This window comes from Eupeodes corollae, chromosome 1 (genome assembly GCF_945859685.1).
Source record: "Eupeodes corollae chromosome 1, idEupCoro1.1, whole genome shotgun sequence".
Lineage (NCBI taxonomy): Eukaryota > Metazoa > Arthropoda > Insecta > Diptera > Syrphidae > Eupeodes > Eupeodes corollae.
In genome coordinates, this window is record NC_079147.1 from 2,599,136 (window position 1) to 2,625,916 (window position 26,781).

The window sequence follows — 26,781 nt, forward strand, 5'->3', positions numbered from 1 at the left end:
TTTGCGGTTGCTCGAGACCGTACCCGAGCCCGAGCCCGAACCCCGAACAACCAAATTCATTTTATTGCAAGTGGTCGGATCGATCGGATCGTTTGAATTTCGATGATCATCAGTTTTTTAGCTAAAGCCATCAATCAATCATACGGCATAAAATAGATGTTGTACTTTTTAAATTTCTTTTATTTTTTTTAATTTTAATTTTTGTTTTTTTTTTATAAATGATGTTTGCAACGTGGAAATAGAAGCAAAGTGACGCTGTGTTGTGATTGTGATTTTGTGATAGGAATTGATGAGAAATATAAACCGCAATTTGGAAGTAGCAAGTAAATTGTCGCTCATTCTTTCCCCGATTGTTGACCTTACTGACGGACGGTACAGAAGAATGCACTTGTTACTTAATTGCTGCCGCAGCCCGCAACAGTGAAATCCACAATTGAATTAAAATTTGACTTGAAAATAATAAAATCATACAAAAGTGAGGAAATAAAACTTGTGAAAGAAGAAGAAAGGAGCACTTCTATCTACTTCGGACTTCGGATTTCGAAGAGGAGGCATTGGTGTTACTCAAAAAACGCAAAACCGTTGCGAATGACATAAAACTAAACGTACTCGTAGCATCGCTAGAAAGAATATGATGGATTCGTTGAGTTACTTTTTGCAAAGCGCAGTCGGCTTCTCGGTCGGCTTCTCACTATTGGGAGCCGTGGAGGTTGCATCGGTGGCCTTCATTGTGTACTACATCTACACTAAGACAAGGTATGTATACTACACTTATGTACGGTGGATGAGTTTAAAATTTATTATTGACATCTACATTGACATGGAAAAGTTTGTTTGGTCGCAATTAAATTTTTGTTTAACGAGTAGGTACTTTACCTCCTCTATAGGTAGGTTATGCACCTTTTAGTAATGTTTGGTCTGGTTTTTGTTCGCAAAATTGTATTTCAATCCCTCCCTTGCTTGTATTTTGAATGGAAAAAGCAAAATAATTGGCAAGGGTTAATTTAGATTTCAGATGGAAATGTATCTGAAGTCCGTGTACCTACATATGTACGAGTATGTTAATCACAACGAGTCACATCGATCAGCTGCGCATTGTTTTCTGTTAACAAAACAGAACCGACGACATGATAACCGAGTAATGTTTTCTTTCTTTTTTTTTGTCGATTTATTGCGAAGTATTTTTATTTTTCTTGTTGATTATTTTTCAAAAGAAAAAAAAAACAACACGAATCTTTGTTAGGTTCCGCGTATAAAATGCGTATAGCCGCGCCAATGTACTACACTTTCGTTTCAAAGTATAGTCGTATATTATTAAAATGAATGTAGGTCTTTTGCTCTTGTCACATTTTTATTGTGGGCATGAAAATGATAATTTCTTTATTGATCATGAATGAATGGATGTTTTTTCAAAATACAATATGATGGAATTAAAATACACTAAGTTCTTTTGGTTTTTTTTCATTTTAGTTTTTCAGAAGTGGAAACATATTGTATTGTTGTGGTATTAATAGAATTTATTCAATTTGATTTGATATTTGTTTTTATGAATTAATTAGGAACGTACATATGTACATATATACAATATGTACATAATATGTTTTTTGTTTGTTCTATGCTTTCAAAGTTTACCGCCGAAGTTTATGATACAATTCATTATCTAATTGTTTATCTTACCTACCTACCTGTGGTTGAAACTAAATAATTAAATAAATAAATAATATTTTGTATGAATTTATAAGACTTTCAAATCTTCAAAAATTGACAAAATCTATTATATGTAGGTAGGTATTTTGCGTTTTTAAATCATATCAAATATTGAAGTTCTTGTTTATAGAGTAAGTGTAATATAAAAATTTGAAATCAATTGAATAGTAGGTATACTCGTTCTTGTAGATATTCCACTTCAAAGTTCAGATCATGATAATGGATTTTTTTTAACTATTTACCAACATATTTATTAGTTTAATCTTTGCTAGTTTTAAAATTGAAACAAATGACCGAATTGTTCATAAAATACCATCATGGAATTTAAAACTAATTTGAAGAAGTTTGCAAAATATTGTTTTTACTTTTTTGTTTTGCCTAAATTATAATTTTTGATAAACAAAATTGCTTAGTTTTTGATTTATGCTGTTGACACATTTTAATCTTGACGGGAGGTAAAATACTTAAATTATCAGTTAAGATTAAATGATTTATAAAAAAATTGAACTTGTAAAGATCGATTGATATTATATGTGTACATTAGGATGGTTCTAAAATATATAACTCACTCCTTTGTCGTACATTCAATTCATGTTAAAAAAACACATACAATTCAAAAAATGATAGTACGGCTCATATAATTTAATGTTTGATGATTATTTGGCTCAATTTTCCATTACCGCAGCTCGAATTTCGACGGTTTTAAATAAATAATAACTATAGCAATTTTAGAGCGATTTAACATTCATTTCTATTTTAAATTAATTTTCAAAATTCACTTTTTTACATATAAAACATGCACAAATGGTTGATTTTGACATTTCCTCCTTGCTTCTTGTTCAGTGTTGCCACACTTGCTTTTTTTGTTCAGGGCAGCATGTCCCCTTACATATATATGTAGCTGTTAGTACGCCCGCACAATGGTTCGGGTTGTATGGGAGAACGGAAAAAATCTGTTCAATCTGAACGCTTAACAGATTTAAATGAAATTTGGCAAACGTGTTTATGTATTATACATATTTGATCAAAATTTGGTTGAAAAAAAATAATTATAAACAAAGTTATTGGCGTTTTTCTAAAATTTTAGGGTTTTGATGTTTGTATGGGAGAGCGGAAAAAAGTCTTTAAATATGAACTATTAAACGAATTTTAATGAAATTTTATATGTTAAGATTAGTCTTATACATACTTGGTCAAAATTTGGTCACTAAAAAATATTACAAAAAAAAGTATTGACATTTTAATACAATTTGAGGCTTTTGAAGTTATATTTAAATAAAAGTTGTTTTTAGTAAAATATTTTAGGGTATATTTTAATATTTCATATTGGCGTTTCGACAATTCTGCTTGTATAATTAATGAAAGAGCCTCATCTGGAACAAATTGTGAGCAGGAAAAGCTCTCTTATGTTGCTGCATAGCTTATCTCTTCTTGAGGAAATATATTTTTAATTTCGTCCCCCTTATAGCTTTTAGCTCGATCACAGCATTCGTCAAAACTCTTTCGTGGTCCTCCCATATAAGTTGACGTTTCTTACAACATTAACTTTAAAAGGAGAAATATGACTTTCTAAAAAAGACTTTTTTCCGCTCTCGCACCACTGTGCGCCTCGCTATCAATTCAAAAAAAAAACTTGTTTTAGGCTCAAAAAATTAAATATAAAAAAAGTAGTGTTAAGTCCGAAAAAGAAAATATTTTTTTCTATGACTTAAACATGTTTCCTCGCCTTAATATTTAAAATATGTTTTATTGACACCCCTACCCCTACCTAATTGTAAAAAAAAATCAGAAGGAAATTCGTAATGGAAAGTCGCCCCGAATATTTCATTCAAATGATGACCTGTGTCTCGAACGGTTCATCCGCTTAGTCTAATTTTTGCATACTCTTTCCAAAATTTCGGCCGTTATCCCACGAATAAGGAAGGCAACGCATTGGAAGGCAACATTGAAGCGGGCTTGTCTGTATAGACATGATCTTTAACATAGCCAAGATTTAACAAAAAATAGTCTAAGGGCGTTAAATCGCACGATCTAGGCGGCCAATTGAATTCGCCTCCCAATAAGTCCATTGTTGCGGGTGCTGTGTGGCATGTGGCACCGTCTTGTTATTGGAACCACATGTCACGCAAGTCAAACTCATGCAAATTGGGCAAACAAAAAGTTGGATATCATCTCACGGTAGCGCTCACCATTCATAGTTACGTTATGGTTCGCATCATCTTTGAAGAAGTACGGTCCAACGATGCCACCAGTCCAAAAACGGCACCAAACTGCGACTTTTTCTGGATGCATTGGTAGCTCTTACAACACTTCTGGCTGATATTCACTTCAAAATTGACAATTCGCAGCTCACTGGAAGAAGCACACGTTGAACTTTCTTAACAGTGCACGCATTTTGATAATAAAGATCAATAAATTTGCAAGCGTTGTTCGTTTGTAAGATGATTTGTGGTTAAATTATAGACCAAACTGAAGATGTTTGACAGTGAAACAAAAAACGAAAAGTGTTAGCTTTTTAAACCAGTGCTGCCAAAAAGATAATAGCTACAAAATCACCCTTTAGATCTTTTTTGTATTCGGTAAAAATCACATTTTACTTTCTAACTTAAATAAATCTTAAAAATGAGATGGAAATGAAATTTTGATTGATCAATCGATTGATTCCTACCTAACCAAAGTGGAATTACTTAAAATGTAAATAAAAGAACCACCCTACATAATTAATAAACTTATACACAATTGTTGTCAACCGAAAGACTTATTTTGACTTCTTTATCTAAATGTACAATATAATTAAATTAATAAATTTGTGATATGCCAATCAGTCAAAATATTTGAAACTACGTAACTTACTCGGCCAAAGTTTTCTTCGGTAACATTGAAAATATTATGCTAAATTAGAAAGTAATTTATTCGACAATTTTATTAATAGTATAATGGAGATAATATATAAAATGTATACATATATACATATGTATATACATTTCTATGCATATTTGAGTAATTAATGTATTTTACTTTTAACTTTAAAATCACGTAAACGCACTTTTTAGCAATTCCACTTATGATTTTAATTCTCTTTGTTATGTGGTAATGCTAATCTTAGTAAGAATCAACCTGAAAAATAAATAATAAAGATCTTTTATTGAATTACTTGATTTTTATCGTAAAAAAAATAAATTTATTAAAAATTAAATGACAATGCAATATTTTGAACAATCTCACCTTAAGGTGATTGATTTTTGATACATATATTAAGCGAACACTTAAAGGACTTTGTATACCTTTAATATGCTTAAAACATAGTACAAGCTTTAGAAGTTGAAGGAGTGTTGAAAAGCTGGTGTCTGAATACATTGTTTTTATTTTTAACTGGAAATAAAATACATTTGCCAACACTACAAAAATAATTCATTTTAAAACCTGAACTTAAATACAGAAAGCCACTTCTGAAACCCAAACCTTTACTTGATGGATACACTTTGGTCAGTCGTATATTGTTACACATAAAGCCCCATTTTTATATTGTCTGGCATTTAGTTCTTAGTTTTCGATTAATTACGATAAAATTCAGTTTCAGTTAAAATAAATGAGTTTGTTGGTGTTAGACCGCTCGAATAAAGGAGCCCTAAAGTGCTTATGCCGAATATGAACAGCTGATCTGAGAAGCACTTTTCATGATAGGAATTACTCTAGAAAATTTGTCTATTCCTTACAAAAGGCAATATCCTTGAACAAAATTTTAGGTGAAACGGGCAGTGGTTGAACCCAGACAACTATAAACACTATCAATCGCTTCTCGGTTACTTCATAAGTAAAGAATCGACTTTAATGTCCCTAAGTTAAGCTTAATTCTGTTAGATATTGATTTTTTTTTAATAACCAATCATTTAACGCTTTAACTATATTTATTTTAAATCAGCTGTAAACCACTTCATTTATACCTACTTACAGAAAAACTTCAATATTATAAATGCATTCATAACTTTCACCTCCATGATTGTTCTCCACATGACTTCAATATTTTGAATAGTATGATTTCAAAACTTCGATTGTAACTACAATACATCAAAAAATTGCACGTACAGCAATTGAAAAAAAGAGGCTGGGATGCGACCCACACTGATAACTTCCCATCCCGTCTGTCGATTTGTCTTGCTTAAAAGTTTGGCTATATGTACTAGTATCGATTTTACCAATTTGCGTACTATTTTTTATAGATTTTATTTTTTATGAAAAAACGGACTTTTGGATTTTTGTATAAAAATCACTGAATATTGAAAACAATATTTTCTGTAAAATAAAATAAGTTTGAAGCCAATATTTTGAATTTTTGAAAAGCTATTTCAGTCGAAAGTAAATGTTTACCAAGTTTTAGTATTGTTTTTTTTTTAGAGTTTTATTTTTTGCAAAAAAACCGTCAATTCGATTTTCTTCAAAATTCTACCGAATGTTGAAAACAATATTTTCTATAAGATAAAATTAGTTTGAAGCCAATATTTTATAGATTTGAAAAGATATTTGAGTCGAAAATCAATTTTTACCAACTTTTGTTAAATTTTATTTTAGGTATTAAATTTTTTGTACAAAAACTATCAATTCGATTTTTTTCAAAATTTTACTACTATAATTTTTGAAAAGATATTTGAATCGAAAATCAATTTTTACCAACTTCTATAGATTTTTTTTAAGGTTTTTATTTTTTGTAAAAAAAAACTGTCAATTCGATTTTTCTCAACATCTTTCAGAATGCTTAAAACAATATTTCTTATAAGATAAAATAAGTTTGAAGTCTAACTTTCAAGTTTTTGAAAAGATATTTGAATCCATATTCAATTTTTACCAACTTTTATTAATTTTTGTTCGGTTTTTAATTTTTTTATAAAAAAAACTGTCAATTCGATTTTGTTCAAAATTTTACTGAATGTTGACAACAATATTTTTTGAAAGATAAAAGTAAATTAAAGCCAATATCTCAAAGTTTTGAAAAGATATTTGAGTCGAAAATCAATTTTTACCAACTTTTATTAATTTTTTTTAGGTTTTTATTTTTTGTAAAAAAACTGTCAATTCGATTTTTCTCAAAATTTTATTGAATGTTGAAAACAATATTTCTTATAAGATAAAATAAGCGCGAAACCTAAATTTCAAGTTTTTGAAAAGATATTTGAATCGATATTTAATTTTTACGAACTTTGAGTAATGTTTTTTTTTAGATTTTTATTTTTTATAAAAAAAAACTGTCAATTTGATTTTTATCAAAATTTTATCAGATTTTTAAAACATTATTCTCCGTTGCTCAAAATTGTTTTGCAGATGAAATCATATGTTAGTCGTTAAATTTAGGAGGTGACAATTTTTTTTTCAGTTTTTTTGATTTAGAAAAAAAACCGTTAGATAGATTTTTTTCAAAAAATATACTTCTTTGAGATTACGTTACAGCCTATTATATAAAATTTAATTCAAGTCTCTAGCGTTTTTGGTTCGTAAGATATTAAGGGTTAACCAAAATGTTCACCTTTTTTTAAACTGCTATGGTAAAAAAACCACCCACGCAATTTTCTTGAGAGCCCTTTCTGCATCTTTCTGGTCCTTGAGCTATGGACGACGAAAAAAACGTCGCAAACGTACGGACGTACGGACGTACAGACGTACGGACGTACGAACGTACGTACACACGCACGCACAGACATCTTTCTAAAAGTCTTTTATTTCGACTCTACGGACCTTGAAACGTCGAGAAATGTCAAAATTTTCAATTTGACAAATCGGACCCATTACAATAAATTCCTATGGGAAGTTAATAAATGGGCTTCCCTTACACTATGAATTTCCTACCACAAACCTGAGCTTATTGACTTTATTTGATAAAATTATAATGTATAATAGGAAATGCAACAAAACTGCAACAAAATGTTCGAGGTTTGCCTCTCTTCTCTCTTCTCTAACAAAATGGAAATAACGGTTTTGTTCGAAATGTAAATTGTGTACCGTAATGATACTGAGAGATCTAGGCTCTGTATGCCGTTGTGTATTGATCTTTTTAATTGTTTTTTTGTTTTTAATTTTGCGAAGTTTATTTTGAAAATGGAGGCTTCTCATAAAAAAGTACCTCTTGAAGTAAGAAAACTGATTTTTAAACAAAGAAACGAACGGAAAAAGTTATGCTGAGATATCGTCAACTATGATAGACCACGGTCTACAGTTCAATATGTATTAAAAAATTATTTGAAAGTATGCGAATGCATCTATGCACCCAGAAAATTTTTGGAAGAATGTGTTATTCCTTGAAGAGAGCAAGTTTAGTGTCTTTGGGTCGGACGGTCACAGATTTGTGTAGATGAAACTAAACACAGCATTAGATGTGAAGAATTTGCAATCAGCGGTAAAACATGGAGGCGGAAATGTTATAGTCTGGGGAGCTATGGGGTCCAATGGTGTGGAAAATTTAGTTTTTATAGAACCAACAAATATTTACAAATTTTAAAAGAAAATTTGAAAGCCTGCGCTTTAAAAATTTGGCCTTAAAGACGATTTTTTACTTGTGCAAGACAACAATCCTAAACATTCATCAAGGATAGTAAAGGAGTCGCTTCTCTATAATGTTAAATCACAATTGCTTCATCCTCCCCAATCCCCAGACCTTAACCACATTGCGAATCTTTGGGATTATGGTTGAAAATCAGTTTTTCTTTAAATACCTTAGCTATTATTTTGAACAATTTTTTGATATACATAGTTTAAATGAAGAAAAAAACCGTTTTCAAGATTATTTTTTAATATAATAAAAAAGCAATTGAACTTATTTTTCGGTTTGAAACTGTTTTTTCATATGATTGAGAGTTTCTGTAAAAAAATGAAATCAAAAGTTGATATCTTAACAACTCAGCGTTAATAGAGTGGTGGTTTACGTCTATCAAACATTTCGGAAAAGCATAATTTAAGTTCCAGTTACAAACCTCTATTAACTAGTTTAAGTTGTTATTCACTTTAAATATACATATTTCAATATTTTCAATTGTTCAAACATTTAAATGTTTGTATATTAAATTGTATGGTAAAGTATTTAATCAATTTTTTGAACTTCGAGCGCTGAAATCCTTATCAGATACACAAATTCCTTCCAAAATTTTGATATACTATCTATCTTCGTATAAAATAATATGAAAGTAATAACAAGTAATAAAGTGCGATCATTACCAAGAATATTTCAACAAAACAAAACAAACAAAAATTGTACTGAATAAAAAGTAGAAAATATATTTTGGCAAGTCCTATAATTTTTTGAGTTCAAAGTTTAAAGTTCATTATTTATGGTTTTTAAATATAAAACACCTCATTCGATCAATCACAAAGACCTTGCACTTTGTTCTCAGTTGAATATATTTTTATCTTGTTCTGACACAAGTCACATATTCAATTATACACTTCGTACTTCAAAATCCAATAATTTTACCACCGAACTCTTGTAAGGCTGTAAATTCAAATTACTATAAATGAGCTATAAAATTACAAACATGAAGGTACATACATTGAATGTATGATAATCATTATATTACGAATATTTGTAATAAACGATAAATTTCTTAATTACAATCATTTTATGATTCAAAATAGAATTGGATTTAGATATTAAGAGACCATTACAAAATTATTATACTATGTAATCGGTTTACTAGACCTCATTTCGTTGTCATCTTATCTTGGTGACCCTTAAAACATTTCAAAAAGTTATAAAAAATGCATGTGAAACTGTATTTAAAAAGATAATAAAACATTTTACTTCACGACTTCATAACTCCAATTTATCTGAAGTCCAGTTCTTTAAAAGAGTACCCGTGTTTGTTTGGCATTCTATAAATATTATAGTAGACACTTCCCAAGAAAACCCATCGGCAGTAGCCAGATTTTTGTATTTAAAAATTGGTACAACTGAAAGTAGACCTGTCAAAATAATAATAAAAAAACACAAATAAAAGGAAGTTTTGTGAAAATCAAAAGTTAAAATTAACTTAAATAAAAAAATAACTAACTAAAATGGATAACTTTCAGGAAGAAATGGTAAGAAAATATCTGGAAATTAAGATGTTGGCGGTCGATTTCAAAGTTTTAACCAAACAATTTGACATAAAATAAAAACTTCAAGGAGGGGGTTTGTTCGTAGACTACTACATTAACATGTGGTGTTGAAGCGAGCTTGAAGCGTATATACCTGAATCGAGTTGAAATGAGCTTGATTTGACTCGATTCATGTCGGGGATCCGAGTGGAGTTGATTTTACAGATAATGCATTATGGTCTGTTTATTTGCACTTTTGTGTACAAAAAAATATAGTTTGTTTCAATCAAATGAAAAAAAATGCACAGGGGGTAGATAGCATATTCTTGTATGGTGCTGAACTATTCATTTCTCCATTGTTTAACTCGAATCAAACTATCTAACTTGCACTTCACAAGAAACATCGAAACACCATTTGCATTTCAGAAAGTGCTTTCAACCTTAATCATTTTCAAATCTTCTTGTGCTGTGGAAAAAACCAAAAAGATTAACTTAATCTTAACTGAGATAAACCTTTGCAAAACTTAATTATCTTTTCTATTGTTTTCTCTTACAAAATAAGCCAACTAAGTCCATTTTCATTAATAAAACTAAATAATATCAACAGTAACAGATTGATTTTTTCCCTAATGGAAAACACATGATTCCAAATGCACAACTACTTAACGAACACAGCCATCGAGATACAAATGCAATATCAATCGTACCAACATTTGAAAATGAAATCACATAAGATCCATTCGAGACTCGTATAAATGTCAAAAACCCATCCGTAGTAAGATTCTACTTTAACTTTTATCGGTAGTATTTATACCTCACACAGTTAAAATCTAATTACTTGAAAAGTGTCCAATTGGAAGTAAGCACACGAGTATAACATACTCGTAAATGTGTAAGGCTTTCAAAATCCAAATCTTCTGTCATTTTTTCACAAGTGAACACCTTAAACGAGTTGGGGGTGGATTCGAATTGTTTTGTTGGCAAATTAACCATAGTAGAAATGTCAAAATTGACTTTTGATTCCCCTATAGCCTACTCGTGCGATTCTGTAATCACATTGCATGTACAAAAGTTGCTGTCATAATTTATAGGAAACATAATGGCTGCATTCAAAATCGTGTTCGTTTGGCTATAATAGATAGCCTGGATAAGTGAATTTTGAGTTACATTATTGAACGAGTTGGGTACCTGAATTGAGACAGCTGTCAAAAAAACAAGTTTTAAGTCTTTACCAAACATTTAGGTTTCGAGGTTAAGAACTATTGTAAAACAAAATTCTAAAACTATAATATTAAACGGATTTTTACAAAAAAAAAAAATACAAATTTTAAATCAATTTCCAAGTCTCTTCAAATTCAAGCATTTATTGAATCAGCTTTTCTGTTAGAATAACAGAAATTCTTGGATACCATCGGATTCTTTGTTTGACATCCAGCTGCTTTCAATCAGCTGTTTTCTAACACGTAAAACAGCTGCAAAAGTATCCGGATACCCTATCTTTCTGAAGTTTAATGCGTCTAATTTCTTCAGTCAAAATGTTTTGTACATATGTTTGTCTTAAAAACAATATATACAACACATACAGGTGTTCTTCTAGATAATATAATATTGTATAAACAATGCAACTTATTTATTTTACCATAAATAATGGGTTAACGACCTTGTAATCATAACTACATTTAAGGGACGTACTTGTACTTTGGCTTTTTTTGAAATTCATTTAAAGGAATTTATGTTGAATTATTCACGGTAATGTACTCGTAAGTACTGATGCAGGTAAATGAATTGCAGTATTTATAAATTCGTGTAATGAACATAATATTGAATATGTATATGAACTCGCCAGGCATGACCAATTTCGTAAAGCTTAATTGAGTTGCATAGACTTATTGGACGACGAAGCACGCAATGCGTCAAAAATACCCTTCGGTTTTTATTCTTATTTACAATTTTGTAAATTCTAAAATTTAGGTAATCCTCAAGATCATACAGCGTATAAAAATATCTTTCAAATATAGATGACTAGCAAATTGGTCTTAAAAACTTACAATTCATAACTTTTAAGAGGTACACTTTTAATGTATATCCCCTTCAAATGAAGCCATTTGTGTATTTATTATAACTCGGTCTCTGTACGATATGTCAAGTTGCTATAATGTTTACCATGTAGAGTTTAGCTTCTGAGCATAACATGACTTCTAAATTTATTTTCTATAGCCTCATTTTTCTGAACATGTAAAATAGTTCCAAATAGAATTTTGTGGAACACTGTCATGCATATTAATGAGAATAAAGTTTTCATTATTTTAAAATCGAATAATATTTTTTCCAATACGACATATTACATACAAATAGCAACGTATTGATGAAGTGTGTTTTTTTTTATAATTATTTAATAAAATTAAACGCTCAAATGTCTCTCTTTTAAAAGAAAAATGGCTGGATTTACACATGAACAAGAACATATAGTTCTTTTATTTTTATATTGTCAAACCTTTTCGTGAAAAACAATATTTAATTTTGACGAATATAAAACCATTTTTTAAGATTGTTAAATAAGTGGATATATGGTTTTCCAGTAAGATGTTTTATTTTCTATTTTTTGACTATTTCGCTTTGAGAACTCTTTGAAATTATTAAAATTATAACACAAGCAATAAAATCTCAACTTTGCAAGTAAGGTTTCCTGACCGTATTATTTCTCGGAGTTGGTTGAAGTGGCTGTCCAAGATGGAAACGGACACACTTAGGCCAGTTTAATGGCCCATTGTGATACCACATGAATCTTGAGGCTTCCTCCTAAGCTCAATGGAACCAGTTTGAGTTCCTTACGAAACGTGATAGACTGATTATGTTAATATGATTTAGATCGTTAAAGAAGAATTCTCCTAGGTAGTTCTTGGGTTTTCGAGCCAGAGTAGGGCATGTACAGAGAAGGTGAAGAACTGATTTCTCCTCTTCCTCGTCCATACAGCTTCTGCAAAAGTCATTTCAGAATACGCCTAGTCGCGTGTCGCGCTTTCCTATTAGACAGTGGCAGGTTATGACACATATTATCGAGTTTATATGCGATCTGCTTAGAGATAGCAAACACCTTGAACGTTTTAAATCCATTGTTGGCCAGGCGTTTTTTGTGACCTGACACGTGATGATGTTGTTCCAACTGGTGCCTGCCCTCCTCACAGCGTCTTGCATTAGCAACAGTTTACAAGTAGCGATTGGTATGTCAGTATGTGCCAAACGTGGTAGGATGGGCTACATTGTACCGTTCCTAGCGAGTTCATCTGCCTTACAGTTTCCTGCAATGTCTCTATGGCCCGGCACCCAGCAAGTTATGGACTGTTATAGAGTTTGTAGAGACAGAGTCCAGAGATTTGATAGCGGCCTGGCAATCTGATAAAATATCTGATGTTGATATCACGTTTTCTTAAAGCCAGGACAAGACTTCTTTTATCGCCAAAACTTCCGCCTGGAACACGCTACAATGATTGGGAAGGCAGAATGAGAGACATAATTTCAGGTGTTCAGAGTACACACCTCCAAATTTTATACATTTGGCTTAATTCTAACATAAATAATATTTAACAAGTACTTAAATTAAAACATTTGTTGGCACAGAGGGGGCCTAACTTTATACATTGTATAATTACAAAAATTAACATGTGTTTAACATGAAGTCGATGGCTAAAAAAAGAGTGTCGTTGGCGAGGTTCATCTCGGGTTGTTGAGTCCCGGTTGTCCTGCTGGAGGTTGGTTGGGTGTGGCGGCGTTCAGCCGCCGTAGTATGCTGACTCCAGGCCAGCATAGAAGGAGACGTCGTCGTCGTCAGTGGGAAGTTAATCCAAGATATCTATACCACAAAGGTATCTAGGGTCCGGGTGTCGTTCCTGATTGGTCATCCTTCTCATTAATTTGTTAGGGTGGCTGGCGACTTTGGTGATTATCTTCCTTACTGCCTGTGTAAGGAACTGTTCAAGTTGCTTGATTTCAGCTTCTTCGTAGACTCTACGATTACTATAGTGCTTCTGTCGTTGACGGTAGAATTGTAGATCTTCCTCTCGAAGACTTTAAGTTTTTCCATTGCAGTTTTTGATATGGTGAACCATATCGGAAAACTGTAGGTGATAACTGGTATTAGCAGTTGTTTGTATATCAACATTTTCGTTGGTTTACTTAATCCAATTTTCTTCTTCAAGAGAGGATGAACTCGATGGAGTGCGATGTTGGCTTTTGTAATCACAGCCTTAGAGTGAGTGTTGAAGCGCAGCAGCTCATTGAAGTGTATTCAAAGGTATTTGGCGTTCTTCTTGGCTTCAATCCTTGATCCATCCGGGAACGTCAGAACAAGGTTTCGGGCCACTGCCGCCAATCTACAGCGGGTGTTGCTTGTGACAGGTCTCCGGTAGCATACCAGTTCCTATTTGGAGGTATTTATCCTTATTCCCCACTTCTGGTAGTACTCGTTAAGTCTGCTTATGTGTGCTTCTACTCTTCGGGCTGCGATCGTAGTCATGTCGTGAGTGAGTCATCCGCAAACAGCAGGTTCTCACAATCCGTTGGCACTGGCTGGTCAGATGTCATCAGGCTGTAGAGGAACGGTCCAAGTTTCGATCCTTGAGCGATTCCAGCCTTTACGTCTCTAATCGTTGACTTACAACTATCTATTTCTACGAAGAAGTTTCTAAGAGAAAGAAAAGAAAACAAAATTTTTATTATTGGCTGTGGGATATTAAAAATTCGGAGCTCATGGATGAGAGCCTCAATTCATACGCTGTCGAAAGCTTTCTTTCTTTTGTTTTTGAACCATCTGTATAAAAATGGATAAACCCATCTTCCAGGAATGTCATATCCTCCCAGAAAGATCTGGGAGGTATAGAAATCTTGAAATTTCAGTCGAATTGCAATTGGGGGATGGTGTAGTGTGTGTGTTTTGGAATTGAATCTAAATACCTAAGAATTACGGAGGCCATGTTGTTGTTAGTCCACTGCGACGAAGCTTTGAGGCGAATAGCAGAGCTTGGAGCTATTTGTTTGCTAAAAATGAAGAGGTATTAGGTAGAGTAAGGTGTCCAGTGTCGCAAATGGGGTCGTGCGAAGCGATCCGCTTATACATAGGTTAGCTGTATTTACGCATAAACAAGAGTAAATAATTCGATTATTTTTCCAACAAAAAACTACTACGGTTTCTAAACTTTGAAATTCGTAAACCGTCAAAATTATACGTCAGAAGATTGAATGGTATTTATTAAATACTGAAAAAAAATATTGAATTTTGTAGAATATAAAACTATTTCTTAGGATTTTCAAATAACTAGATACATAAGAGGTTTGATTTTCTATTTTTTTCACTACTAAAAATGGAACATACACGCTTTTAGAACTCTTTGAAACTAATAAAACTATAACACAAGGCCAGTGAAGATGCACAAGTCTCAACTTTGAAAGTAAAGCTTCCTGGCCGTATAACTTCTCGGAGATGTGATCTCAATTTTTCACCCAGATGGAACGATTTATTTCTTTAACCTTTGGTATGTCAGCGTTTCACAATCGATTAAAGATGAAATTCGGTCTTGGGAAGTTATATGAAATGGATATGATTTCGCTGATATCGTCTTCCGTTATTAATGGAAAACATTTATCTTTACAATAAAATCATTCCATTGTTTAGAACAAAATGAAGCCTCTTAATGAAAAGCATAGAGTTAGTTAAACCTTTGCTTTGCTCTAGTGAAAATGCTTAAGCCTATATATCTTACCCTATGTTCATATTCACTATTAAAAAATTAGCATCGAAAATTTAAAACTGAAATTTAAACTAACATTGTTATATAAATAATTAATTAAAACTTTTATCTACTATTTACAGGGCTCCAACTATAATCGCTGGACTTTTCCCACACCTCAATATCAACATCAATTCATCATTTGATACGTTTAATAAAATGGGATATTTGTCATCTTTTCTTCCAACCAATAATCAGGTGAGCCATTATTTGGGGTTCTTTTTGTAATTAAATAATTTATACTGCATATAGTGTTGCTTGAAGCGATAATAATAATAATATGGCCTGACTTAAGTTTCTTATCGCTGATCTTGCTTTTGGTTATCTCTAGGAGAAAAAAAAGCAAAAATTCAATCGTATCTCATGTGAACACTCAGTGATTGAATACAAATTTTAATTGAAAGCAGTTCTAATCAGTTGAAATTCAAATAATAGCTTCGCATTCTCATGTTAGTGAATTCATGTTTAGATTTTTTGTCAACTAAATATTAGGTTGATAGTGGCTTAATAAAATTAATCCAGTATTCAAGAACAAGCTGATTCGTTTCGATTTAATCAATCACTCATAGACGAATTCAAGGTCATCCCACTCTCACTTATCTTTCAAAATTCGATTATGCTTGGTTCAAGCTGTAGGGTCGTTAAACTGCTTGTTTGAAAAAGAGGTTATGGAAAATACCATGAATGGCCTTATAAGGTTTTTGCTTGTATTTAAAAGTTGTGTACCATCATCAGCAAACAACTTGATGCCATATTTAACTATTATGTTCTTTGTATTTTTATTGTTTCCAATGCGTAATATTTAAACGAGATTTTTGTGAACTACAACAAAGACCACAACAAAGAAAACAAAGCAATTGCATCTTTGAAGCTTTTTTGTATCGCTTCACAAAAACACCAATATTAATAATCCTTTGTATCAATTTAAGTTTGACAAGGGATGAATCCCTTAAGATCTTTGTCAAGTATATGCTAAAAAAACAATTAACAATTAAACAAAAAAAATAAAACAATTAATGCCTTTGCCATGTTTATAAAAAAAGCTAAAGAGAGCAATAATGAAAAAAACACTGTTAAAAAATTGACAATGGATTTCGACTTTAGCCGATTTCACCTCAGGTTTGAAATATTTAGTTTGTTTAGATTGTTTAGTAAAATGTTTGACGTACTTTACCCAAGTTAAATTTATTTGTTTAATGTTTATTAAATGTGTTTGGAATACTTCACAAAAGTACCTTTCATTCGAATGCACAAAAAATATATCAATTTACTAAAAAATAAAAATTTTAAGTAAAATCTCTGAAAAAGACTGTGACATCACTGAAAAAAAATCATTATTGCTTGTATTTATTATGAAAATGTTGATTCGCCCTAAATTTGGGATAAATAACATATACTTGCTTGCCAAAAAAAAAAAATCAGCATGTAAACTTTCATGCTTTTAAGGTAAAGTTGAGCGTTCTTTTAAATTTTAAATTATTTTCAGCCAGTATTGCTTTAAATTTAAAAGCATTTTCAACGATCATAAATAATTGTTAAACACGCTAATGTGAACTTAGCTCAATTTATGATAGAACTTTAATCGAAAACTTGGCATCACTCTTCTGCATAGTGAATGTCTGCTCCAGTTGAATAGTTCATTTTAAATTCATTTTAAAATGCCGGATTGACATTTCGTGTTGTTGTACTTGTAGTTGTAATTCAGATTTAATTATTCATTCGTGCGTTAACCAAACTACGAATTCTAGTCCTAGGCTAATTTGTTTTTAGTTAATCACTCAATATTTCATAAGATATATTTTTTAAAGGCTATTTTCAATTAGAGATTACAGACACAATGTTTTGAACTTATTTAATTCTCCATTACAAGCATTTCCTATATGAACTATTGTCTCTTTTAAAATGCATCCGAATTTTAGAACCCGTGGTTGGTTCGAGGTTTGTGTTGAGAATTTTCACTTAATTTATAAAATAAAACATTCAATTTAAATTAATCTAATATAAATATGTGCTGTTATCTTCCATAAAGGACCCAAAACAACAAGTAAACTTATCACATGGCTCAGGTACGGAAAATCTACTGCACATCACGCCACATGCCGGCCGGAAGCCCTATAACTCAATGTTCGACTGGGGTGTTTATTTTCCATTTATAGCTCAAGCTTTTCGCATGAAACAGTTTCCGTATCCGCAGGTAAGTGCAGTTATAGTTATAAATAAAAATATATGTGGCTGAGAGAGAGAATAGAATGTTTTATATGTGTTTTTACTTTGGCAGGTTTCGGGGTTGGTTCTTAAGGACCCAATACTGCAGCGCGCCATCAAGCAGGCCAGTGAAGATGCTTTAAAGGAGGAAAATTCCAAGACCAGAAGAAACTCTGAGCGAATTCTGCCAACAACTGAAATAGACTCGGATGATGAGGAAATAGAGAACCTGGCTTATCAGAAAATACTCAAGAAGCAGGAAAAACGAGGCTACAGCATACTTATGGATATGCGTTCAACCCTGAATGGATTCTTGGTGGCTTTTACATCTTGGTTGCTATACAAACTACTGCCATGCTTTTTATCCGGAGTGGTCACACACACTCGACAAATTGAAATGCTTAAACTGGCTGCTGAAAAGGCTCCGGGCATTCCTTTAATCTTCCTGCCATTACATCGAAGTCATTTGGATTATATCATGGTAACATTCATCTTGGCCAACAACGATATTAGGTCTCCACTCGTCGCTGCGGGGAACAATCTTCAGATTCCTATTTTTGGGGGATTACTGCGAGGACTGGGTGCGTTCTTCATTAAGAGAAAAATTGATCCAGTTGTTGGCAAAAAGGATGTGCTGTATCGAGCTGTTTTGCATTTATATTTGCAACATGCCCTCAAAATGGGTCACAACGTGGAGTTCTTCATTGAAGGTGGACGAACGCGAACTGGGAAACCATGTATGCCAAAGGTAAGGATCTTGGAAAACACAAATATTTTGTATATTTCATAAGTCCAACTTTTAATTGCAAACACTCTCCCTGTTGTAAAAGAAGAAAACTTGTCGATAGAATTAATATTATATACTCGTTAAGTTGAGATCGTATATAATTTAAAGAGTGATTACTCTTTCGCACTCATGAAGGTTTTGATATTCACAAATACGCTGTCAGTTTTTGAAGTGGTGTTCTTCCCCAGTAAAGTGAACCATCCTTCCCCTTTAACTAACTTCTTTCAATTGCAAGTTTGTCTCTTTTTAAATTGACGAATTTTCAGCTCAATAAATATCTTGAAGAACGAAAACTTATTCATGACTGTCAGTGTGGCTTTCAAAGCAATAAGTCCACCGGTGCACTCAAGTTGAGCTTACCGAACAGTGAAACAAATCTTTGAATCGTTTTGGAGGAAGTATGATTATTGCACTTTATATTAAGTACTTGAAAGAGTTTGGCATTAAGCTCTCTTTACGAAAGTGTGTGCCTACTTCCTCCTGCTTTGAAATAAAAAATAAAGTTCGGACCATAAAACTCAAGTAGTAATAAGGGGTTTTAATTCTAATTTACACAAAAAAACTAGGCCCATTTTTACCCGACACTTCCTTACTTTTAAAAATTATAATTTTTGTTGATTCTTTTAATTCAGTAAATGTTTCGATGACGAAAGTATTGTCGGGTTTCCATTTTCGTTTAAACATTCACATCATTGCACTTCGGGTGTGAACTACGTACTACTACCAAATTGAGTCCTGACCTTGACAGCTCATTTCAAGGTGTGTTCATCACAGAGCATATATTTGACATCGCAAAAAATCTGTCTGCGAGTTAATTTTTTGTACAACGTTGGAAAAAGTTTTAAGGAGGAAAAAAACATTTTCCAAAGGCGTTTTAGCTAAAGAATTCATCTTTAATTGAAAGTATCCAAAATGAGATAATACATAATATTTCAAGATTTGAATTTTACATAACCTCTTATAGATTAAACAACCGGATATGCGGGTTATATAACGAAATCTTTGTTCTCGAATTATTCTTTAAATTGATACAACTCAAAACTTACTTACTTACTTATATTGGCGCTACATTCTGTGTGAACTAGGGCCTCACCCAACAAACTTCTCCATCTAGTTCGGTCTGCAGTTTCGCGCTCCAAGTTGGGTGAGGTCAATTTCCTCTTGTGCATTCCACATCCGCGAGAGAAAGCTCTAATGCGCTGGCCTTATTATAAGGTTCGCGGCGGATCGTTTTCAATTCGACCGACGAATACGCGGGGAAGCGAAAATAATTCTTCCTTCATTCGAGTAATTTGACTTTTTCTTTCTGTATTGCAGTGATTTGACAGCTTTCTCCATATTTTGTTTTGATTGAATTTGTGAAATTTACTGTGATTTATTCAAAATTTTATATTTTATTGTGGATTGTGGATAAATTATAAGTAAATTAAAATAAAGCTAACTCACATTTTTATATAATTACAAACCAGAAAGAATCCAAAAAATCGAACAGTGAACATTCTTTCGCATGTAAATCCGCCAAAAAGAAAGCTTTCAGATTTCATTTCGCCAAAAAACATTATGACATTTCAACTTCGCCTTCGAATTCGTTAATTGGTCGAATTCAAAACGAAGAAGCGAAAGCAATAATTGAAAAATCAGGCCCTGGCTAAGTCTACGTCGCTGTACAGCCCGTACAGCTCGTCGTTCCATCTTCTCCTCGGCTCAACTTCTATGCATACGGCACCGTAGATCACACGTCATATTCATGGTTGTCATAGTCCATGCTTCTGCACCGTATAGCAGGACGACGATGATAAGAATCTCATCATCGTCGTGACACTTTGGTCCCTCGAGAGAGGGCTTTGTTTCTCAATTGGTTTCTTAGCCAAAACTATCACTAAATAAATGGGTACCGCTCAGACAATGTATGAGCAGAATAATAGAAGGGTGCATGGAGAAAAACACATCAAACGAACAACACTCATTAAGATCAATTATCTGATGAAGCATACTTTATGTGACAATTTAACATCTTTAAGTAGTATTATTAAACAAAAAATATATCCATTTTTTTATTGATGATGTTCTATTCTCGAAGGATGTGAACTAGATTAACTTAATCAAAAGTAAACTGATGATGGATTTTGAAGTAAAAGACCTTGGAGAGGCTAAATAGTGTCTCCGAATCGAAATAAATCAAGATTTAAATTCCATTTCCATAAGTCAAAAGGATACATTCGGAAATTATTGCAAAAATTTGCCATGGATCAAGCCAAACCACTTGCCATTCCCATGCAACCTAACTCACGACTTCTGAAGGAAAAAAAATCGTCAGAAAAAGAAAGTCGCCCATATAAAGAGTTAATTGGGGGATCTATGTATATTGTATGCTGCTGTTTTTTCCAGGCCAGCCCAGTTCAAGAATTGTCACACGGACATTCATTGGGGTGCTGTTAAAAGTGTCTTAAGCTATCTTCAAGGAACAATTGACTTTGGATTGCGATATTCTTCAAATCAAGAAGGTGTTCTTAGATTCGTTAATTCTGATTGGTGGAGGTGCGTGATAGATAGAAAGTCATACACAGAATACACCTTTACATTTTCAAATGCAGTTTTTAGCTGGAAGTCTCAAAAACAAAGGACAGTGGCTCTGTCCTCTACTGAGCCTGAATATATGGGTATCTCAGAGGCTTTCAAACTTATCTCATCTTAAAACTTTTATTAAGGAACTTAATCTTCGAAACTTGGAAAACATCACTTTATACAACGATAACGGACTTCTTGCTCAGAACCATGTTTTTCATCAAAGTACTAAGCATATCGACATCCGACACCATTTTATTCGGGATGTCTTACCTCAAAGTAACATAAAGCTCGAATACTTACCAACTGAGAAAATACCAGCTGATGTTCTAATCAAAGCCCTACCTGGACCAAAGCATTACCAATGCCTATCAAGACTTGCAATTATCAAGGTTTGATCATCTCATTGAGCGAGCCTGTTGGACATACCTGGAAATTCGTACTCAAACATAGCTACCAACCCAAAGTAGCAAACTAACTCATCTTTTTTCTTTTAATCTGTCGACTCAACTTCTTTGCTTCCTTCTTCTGCTTTGATTTTTCGAAGTGTAAAGTTGTACAAAAATTGAATTCAAAGAATATACTTGATTCCACTGATTTTCATCAATCTGCTTCAAAAATATCCAACTTAAAATAAAACCTTATACTTTATCAACCTGACGAAGCTTGCAGTTTTTTTTTAATTGGGTGGTGCAACAGTTCGTTGAGAACTAGAGCCTAGGCTTTCAACTCTCAACTCCTGTGTGCTAGTACTTTTGACAGTGATGGAGGGAACCTACAGTTTTAAGCCGAATCCGAACGGCTTTTTTCAGAAAGCACTTTTCATGACAAGAATTACTCTTGAAGAAAATGTCAATTCCTCGCAAGAGGCAGAATTTAAGATGGCATAGACAGGGATTGGAGCCAAGACCTCTGGCATGACAGTCCAACGCACCAACCATTATGCTACGTTTACTACTTGCAGTTAAAGTTGCAAAAACAGCTCTGAATCTTGCCAACCCAAATCTAAAAAAAATTCTAATACTAATTGACAGTAAAAATAACAACTGCTATTATTGCCATACCCAAAAAGCAAACAGGTACTGCTACAGAATTTTGGCCGATTGCCATTCCTCCGTTTCTTTCGAAGTTGTTTGAAAAAATTATTCAGGGGCAGATCTAAAAATATCTTAGAATTAACAACCTCTTAAGTACCTGTAAGTCTGGTTTTCGGCCTAAGCGCAGCTGCAAATCCGCCTCACTTCTTGTAACCGATGAAATAAGAACAGCTGTGGACAGTGATCATGTTACATTGCTAACACTGTTAGAATGTTCAAAGGCTTTTGATACTGTTAACCACCCAATTCTTTGTAGAAAGCTGCAAATTATCTTTGGGTTTTCTTAAGAGTCCTGTAAGCTTGTTCTTTCGTATCACAGCAGAATGGAACAACGCTTGGTGGTCAATGGATACTCGTCCACATTTCTCAATGTTTGAAGTGGAGTACCACCAAACCTCTTCTCACTTTACATAAATGAGTAGAAGTATTCAATCGCACTCTCACTTGGGATGACCTCCTTAATAGTGCCATTGGTAAAGCCTATGGAAGTCTCCGCCTTCTTCAAGTCAGTCGAAATTACATCCTGATCAAAGCTAAACTGCTACTTGCTCAGGCCCTTATATTACCAATTGTGCTGTATGGGTGTAAAATCTTTTGTAAACTAAACTGTGTGACTAGCCGTTAATTGAATGTTGCTTATAACAATATTGCCCGCTATACTTAAAATCTACGTCGTCATGATCACATATCCATTTTTGCGGTACGGATTTCTGGTTGTAGCCAGCTTAAAAAACTTTCGCTCTCTGAGTTACCTGCATGAAATCATCCAAACACAACAGCCTGATTATCTATACAGTAAGCTGAATTTCCCTCATTCAACAAGGTTCTTTGCTTTAATACTACCCCGATACAATTATCTAAATACTGAGCGTTACTTTGTATTCATTTTGTACGCCTTTGGAACTCTTGCCGACCGCTTTGAGAAGAATAAGAGGCATAAGTAGATTTAAACTTTTACTTTTCAACTTTTTGGCAAATAATTGATGTTAAATTCCCTTTTCTTTATATTTATGTAAATAAAAATCTTAGGTTTATAATTTGTATTCCAATTATGAAATTAATATAAAGGCAAAATTCAAATACTCTCTTGAGTGTATGAGAAGCATAATTTGCAAAAGCAAGCACATAACAATTCCTTGAATTGCAAGGTAACGTAAACAATTTAGCACATTTTTACTGAGTGTCCTCTCTCCCCACAAATTCTTGAGATTGCCTTAACGGAAGAAAGACAAAAACAACTTTGAATCATCCTCAAACCATCTGACTTCCTTACCATTCACTGAACTAAGCATTAGATTTTGTTCTGCACAATAAATGGAATATTTTTTAAATCGTTACTTTGAATATTTAAGATGCGAATTTCTTGGCAAATTCTTTTTGCTTTCTTTTTTATTATGTATATTTAAATTAGCTAATTGGGCCTGATGGAAGGCGAGCCCAGTACGCAATTCAAGAAAGAGAATTTGTTGCAACTGTTAAACAAGGATTAGTCTACAGCTGCTAGTAGAACGGGAAGCTTCGAATTTATTGACACAATTTAGTCTAAACATTCCTAAAAAAAATATGCTTCAGTCTTCAGAAAAACTAAATTTATCATCAACATTTTAATTTCATACATCGTTTAGGAATGGTTGCTTTATAATGCCAAAAACGAAAGCTACAGAACTGCAACCCAAGCAACTAAACCAACAGCAAATTAAAAGCTAAAGTCCCCGAAATTTTCGAGAATAACGCCCCATCAGTCTGTGATAATGACTAAATGTTGCCCTTCAAATTATTTATCTTCCAATTACGTTCTTCCTTCCTTCAAATAAGTTTTTATGGACCGGGCTGTGTGGCATCGAACGTTAAAAATATTGCGCATTATCTAATAATTATAAAAATTCTGCCGTGCGTGTTATAATATGGCCACGGACTGTACTGTACTAAAACAAGGCTCTGCTTTTTTCTCTCATATCAATGTGCACTGTGCAGGTACTCAGAAGCAATGTGCATCGGTATCTCCTTTCTTAACCTATCCTCTTTTTCTAATTGCTCAAACTATTATAATGAAACATTTGTGTGTTCTTCTATTGCAGGGTGGTATCCTTTCCGTTATCGTTAATGCCTTCATGGATCGCAGTATCCCGGATGCACTTTTAGTCCCAGTATCAGTAAACTATGAACGTCTTGTTGACGGTAATTTCGTCCGTGAACAACTTGGCCAGAAGAAGATACCAGAATCATTTGGTAAAGCTATGTCGGGTATATGGAAGGTAATAGTAAAGTAAATTTTGCGAAGGAACAAATTTACCAGAAGCTGGATGTTTTTTTTCTTTCAGGCTTTGAATTCCAAATACGGGTTAATGCGAATCGATTTCAACGAACCTTATTCCATCCGCGAACTTGTCCAAAGTTACAACAAGATTGCAAAGGAAGATGGCAACATGAAAATCTATAAACCAGGCGCAAGGTGAGTGCTTGTTGTCTGTAAGCTCTGTAAGATCAATTTCGAACCAAACCTCCTGTTTTTAGAACATTGCAACATAATCAATCCACGTCCTCTTTGTACGGCACAGACGTTGTATGTGAGGAACATCGAACCTTAATAGATAGCATATCAAGACAAGTGGTATACGATTGCGCGGCTGCTACGTCAGTTATGTCAACGAACGCGTTGTCTTTCTTGCTGCTTAACCGGTTTAGAAGTGGTGCTCTAGAAGTTGAAATTGCCAAGGAACTGGACAAGCTTAGGAGCGTATTGAAAGGTCGGAGAGACATGGGTTTCTCTGGCGAGTCGATTCATGTTGTGAGATATGCCTGTGATCTTCTAGGACCCGGTAAGTCGTCCAATCAAAATCAATCCAAGAAACAAATATAAGATTTTGTGATTGTTGTTTACAGATCTTGTAGTGAGAACCAAAAGGGACCAACAAAACTTTATTCAACCAAATCCACTCGTTCCAAGACTGATTGAATTAGCTTACTATTCAAATACTCTTACGCCACATTTTGCTCTTGAAGCAATTGTATTGACATCCCTCCATTCAATTTTAAGCGACAAACCAAACGTAAATGCTCGACTCAAGGTATAATAATTGTTCATTGCTAAAACTCTTTCCTTTTGCCTTTTAAGGACGCTGGGATCTCTCGAAAACATTTGATCGATGCTAGTCTTGAAAATTGTGACGTCTACCGCTATGAATTTATTCTTAACAAACCAACTCAAGTGCTAGAACAACTTCTCGAGTCGACAATCGATACATTAATAAATCGAGATCTAATAAAGGGATTAGATGTGGGTTTGAGTCTTTATTATATTAAATTCAGAAAATTTATAGAACTAATTTCGTTGTTAGACTAAGGATACGACAGAATGTGACGTGCAAACCCATCGCATGGCAAATAATCTTATGGCCTATCTGGGCGAGGACGAATATGAGGATTTAACCCCATTAGAAAATCAAGAAAAGCCGGAACTTTTCATAAACTACAACACGCTCCAAGAACAGAAATATGTTTGTGACATATTGGCACCGTTTGCACACGCGTACCACTCTGTGGCACAATCTTTGAAGATTCTGTACAAAAGTTCAATGCTCGAAAGTGAATTTATTAAGTTTGTAATCAAAGATATCACTGACAAAGTTAACGATGCGAGCTGTCCCTATGGTAAGATTTCTTTTTGATCTCCTTTTCTGTTTACCTCTTTCGATAACTTGATTTTGTGTGTTTTTAAGGTGAAAGTATTTCAACTGACTCTGTTCGAAATTGTTTGAAACTATTCGAAAAATGGTCAGTTTTGGAAGTTTTCAACCAACACGGACTAAGATTGCTATCCCTGGGACTTCTGTACGATTCATCGTCGGACGGTGTTGTTTGTATTGTCAATAGAATAGCAGCAATTGTGCCAAAAATTAAAATGTAAAAATTAAAATATTTAAGACTTTAAGTACTCTGATAGTGTATAGTATGGTTAGAAAAAGAAAAAAGAAAACAAAAATACTTGATTAAAATAATAATTTAATATAATGTTTTGCTCAGTTTTTGGTTGTTGTTGTAATTAATAATGGGAGATATTATAAGCACAAGATCAATTAGAAAAATCAACCAACAATTAAACGAAAATAAATAAAAAGAAAGTAGTTATACGAACAAAGTAATAGCAATCAAAGTCTCTTTTTTGTTTTGCTCTGTGTTGCTTAATTTATCTCTTGACTGAATAAAATTAAACAAAATCATAATAAACAACTAACTTACAATATTGTAGTAGAACAAATATACATAATGTAATGTTATTTCTAAGACTCCATGCCTTCGTGTGATGTATAAATATTAAATAATAAAAAACTTATTATTAGTATTCTAAATAACTTGTTCTTTCTGAAAAAAATCAAGAATTAAAAGCATAATTTTTGTGGGAAAAACACCCCCCATTTGTTCGGCTTAATTCAAGCTACAAACTTAATCTTACTTAAAAACTATAAGTAATTATAGCTGAGGCTGGTGAAAGGGACATTTTTGGAGACGATATTTCAAGCAAGAAGTGATTAAGCTAAAATCAATAAAGTTTTCATTGCCATTCCGTATCATGCGAGAA

General features: G+C 33.1%; 1 protein-coding gene across 3 annotated transcripts; it reads left to right on the forward strand.

Moving 5' to 3' along the window:
* On the forward strand, nucleotides 1–26,550 carry LOC129939852 (glycerol-3-phosphate acyltransferase 1, mitochondrial). Of its 3 annotated transcripts, XM_056048027.1 has the most exons (12): nucleotides 2–158; nucleotides 243–756; nucleotides 15,632–15,746; nucleotides 17,578–17,742; nucleotides 17,827–18,501; nucleotides 24,281–24,457; nucleotides 24,524–24,654; nucleotides 24,717–25,021; nucleotides 25,086–25,252; nucleotides 25,318–25,479; nucleotides 25,541–25,853; nucleotides 25,922–26,550. In XM_056048027.1, the coding sequence occupies exons 2-12, from the start codon at nucleotides 632–634 to the stop codon at nucleotides 26,107–26,109; spliced, it is 2,523 nt and encodes an 840-aa protein (XP_055904002.1). In that variant the 5' UTR covers nucleotides 2–158; nucleotides 243–631; the 3' UTR covers nucleotides 26,110–26,550. The 3 variants fall into 3 exon arrangements, with proteins under 3 accessions (XP_055904001.1, XP_055904002.1, XP_055904003.1); XM_056048026.1 differs by having other exon boundaries at nucleotides 1–756; XM_056048028.1 differs by lacking the exons at nucleotides 2–158; nucleotides 243–756; nucleotides 15,632–15,746 and adding an exon at nucleotides 17,277–17,486.
* Nucleotides 26,551–26,781: the final 231 nt, after the last annotated feature.

Bases quoted from the DNA above. Each gene is read 5' to 3' on its own strand.
- LOC129939852 (XM_056048026.1), top strand. From the start codon at position 632: ATGATGGATTCGTTGAGTTACTTTTTGCAAAGCGCAGTCGGCTTCTCG. The intron at 15,747-17,577 runs GTGAGCCATTAT...TCTTCCATAAAG, and splicing joins TTCTTCCAACCAATAATCAG to GACCCAAAACAACAAGTAAA. The intron at 25,253-25,317 runs GTAAATGCTCGA...TTGCCTTTTAAG, and splicing joins TTTTAAGCGACAAACCAAAC to GACGCTGGGATCTCTCGAAA.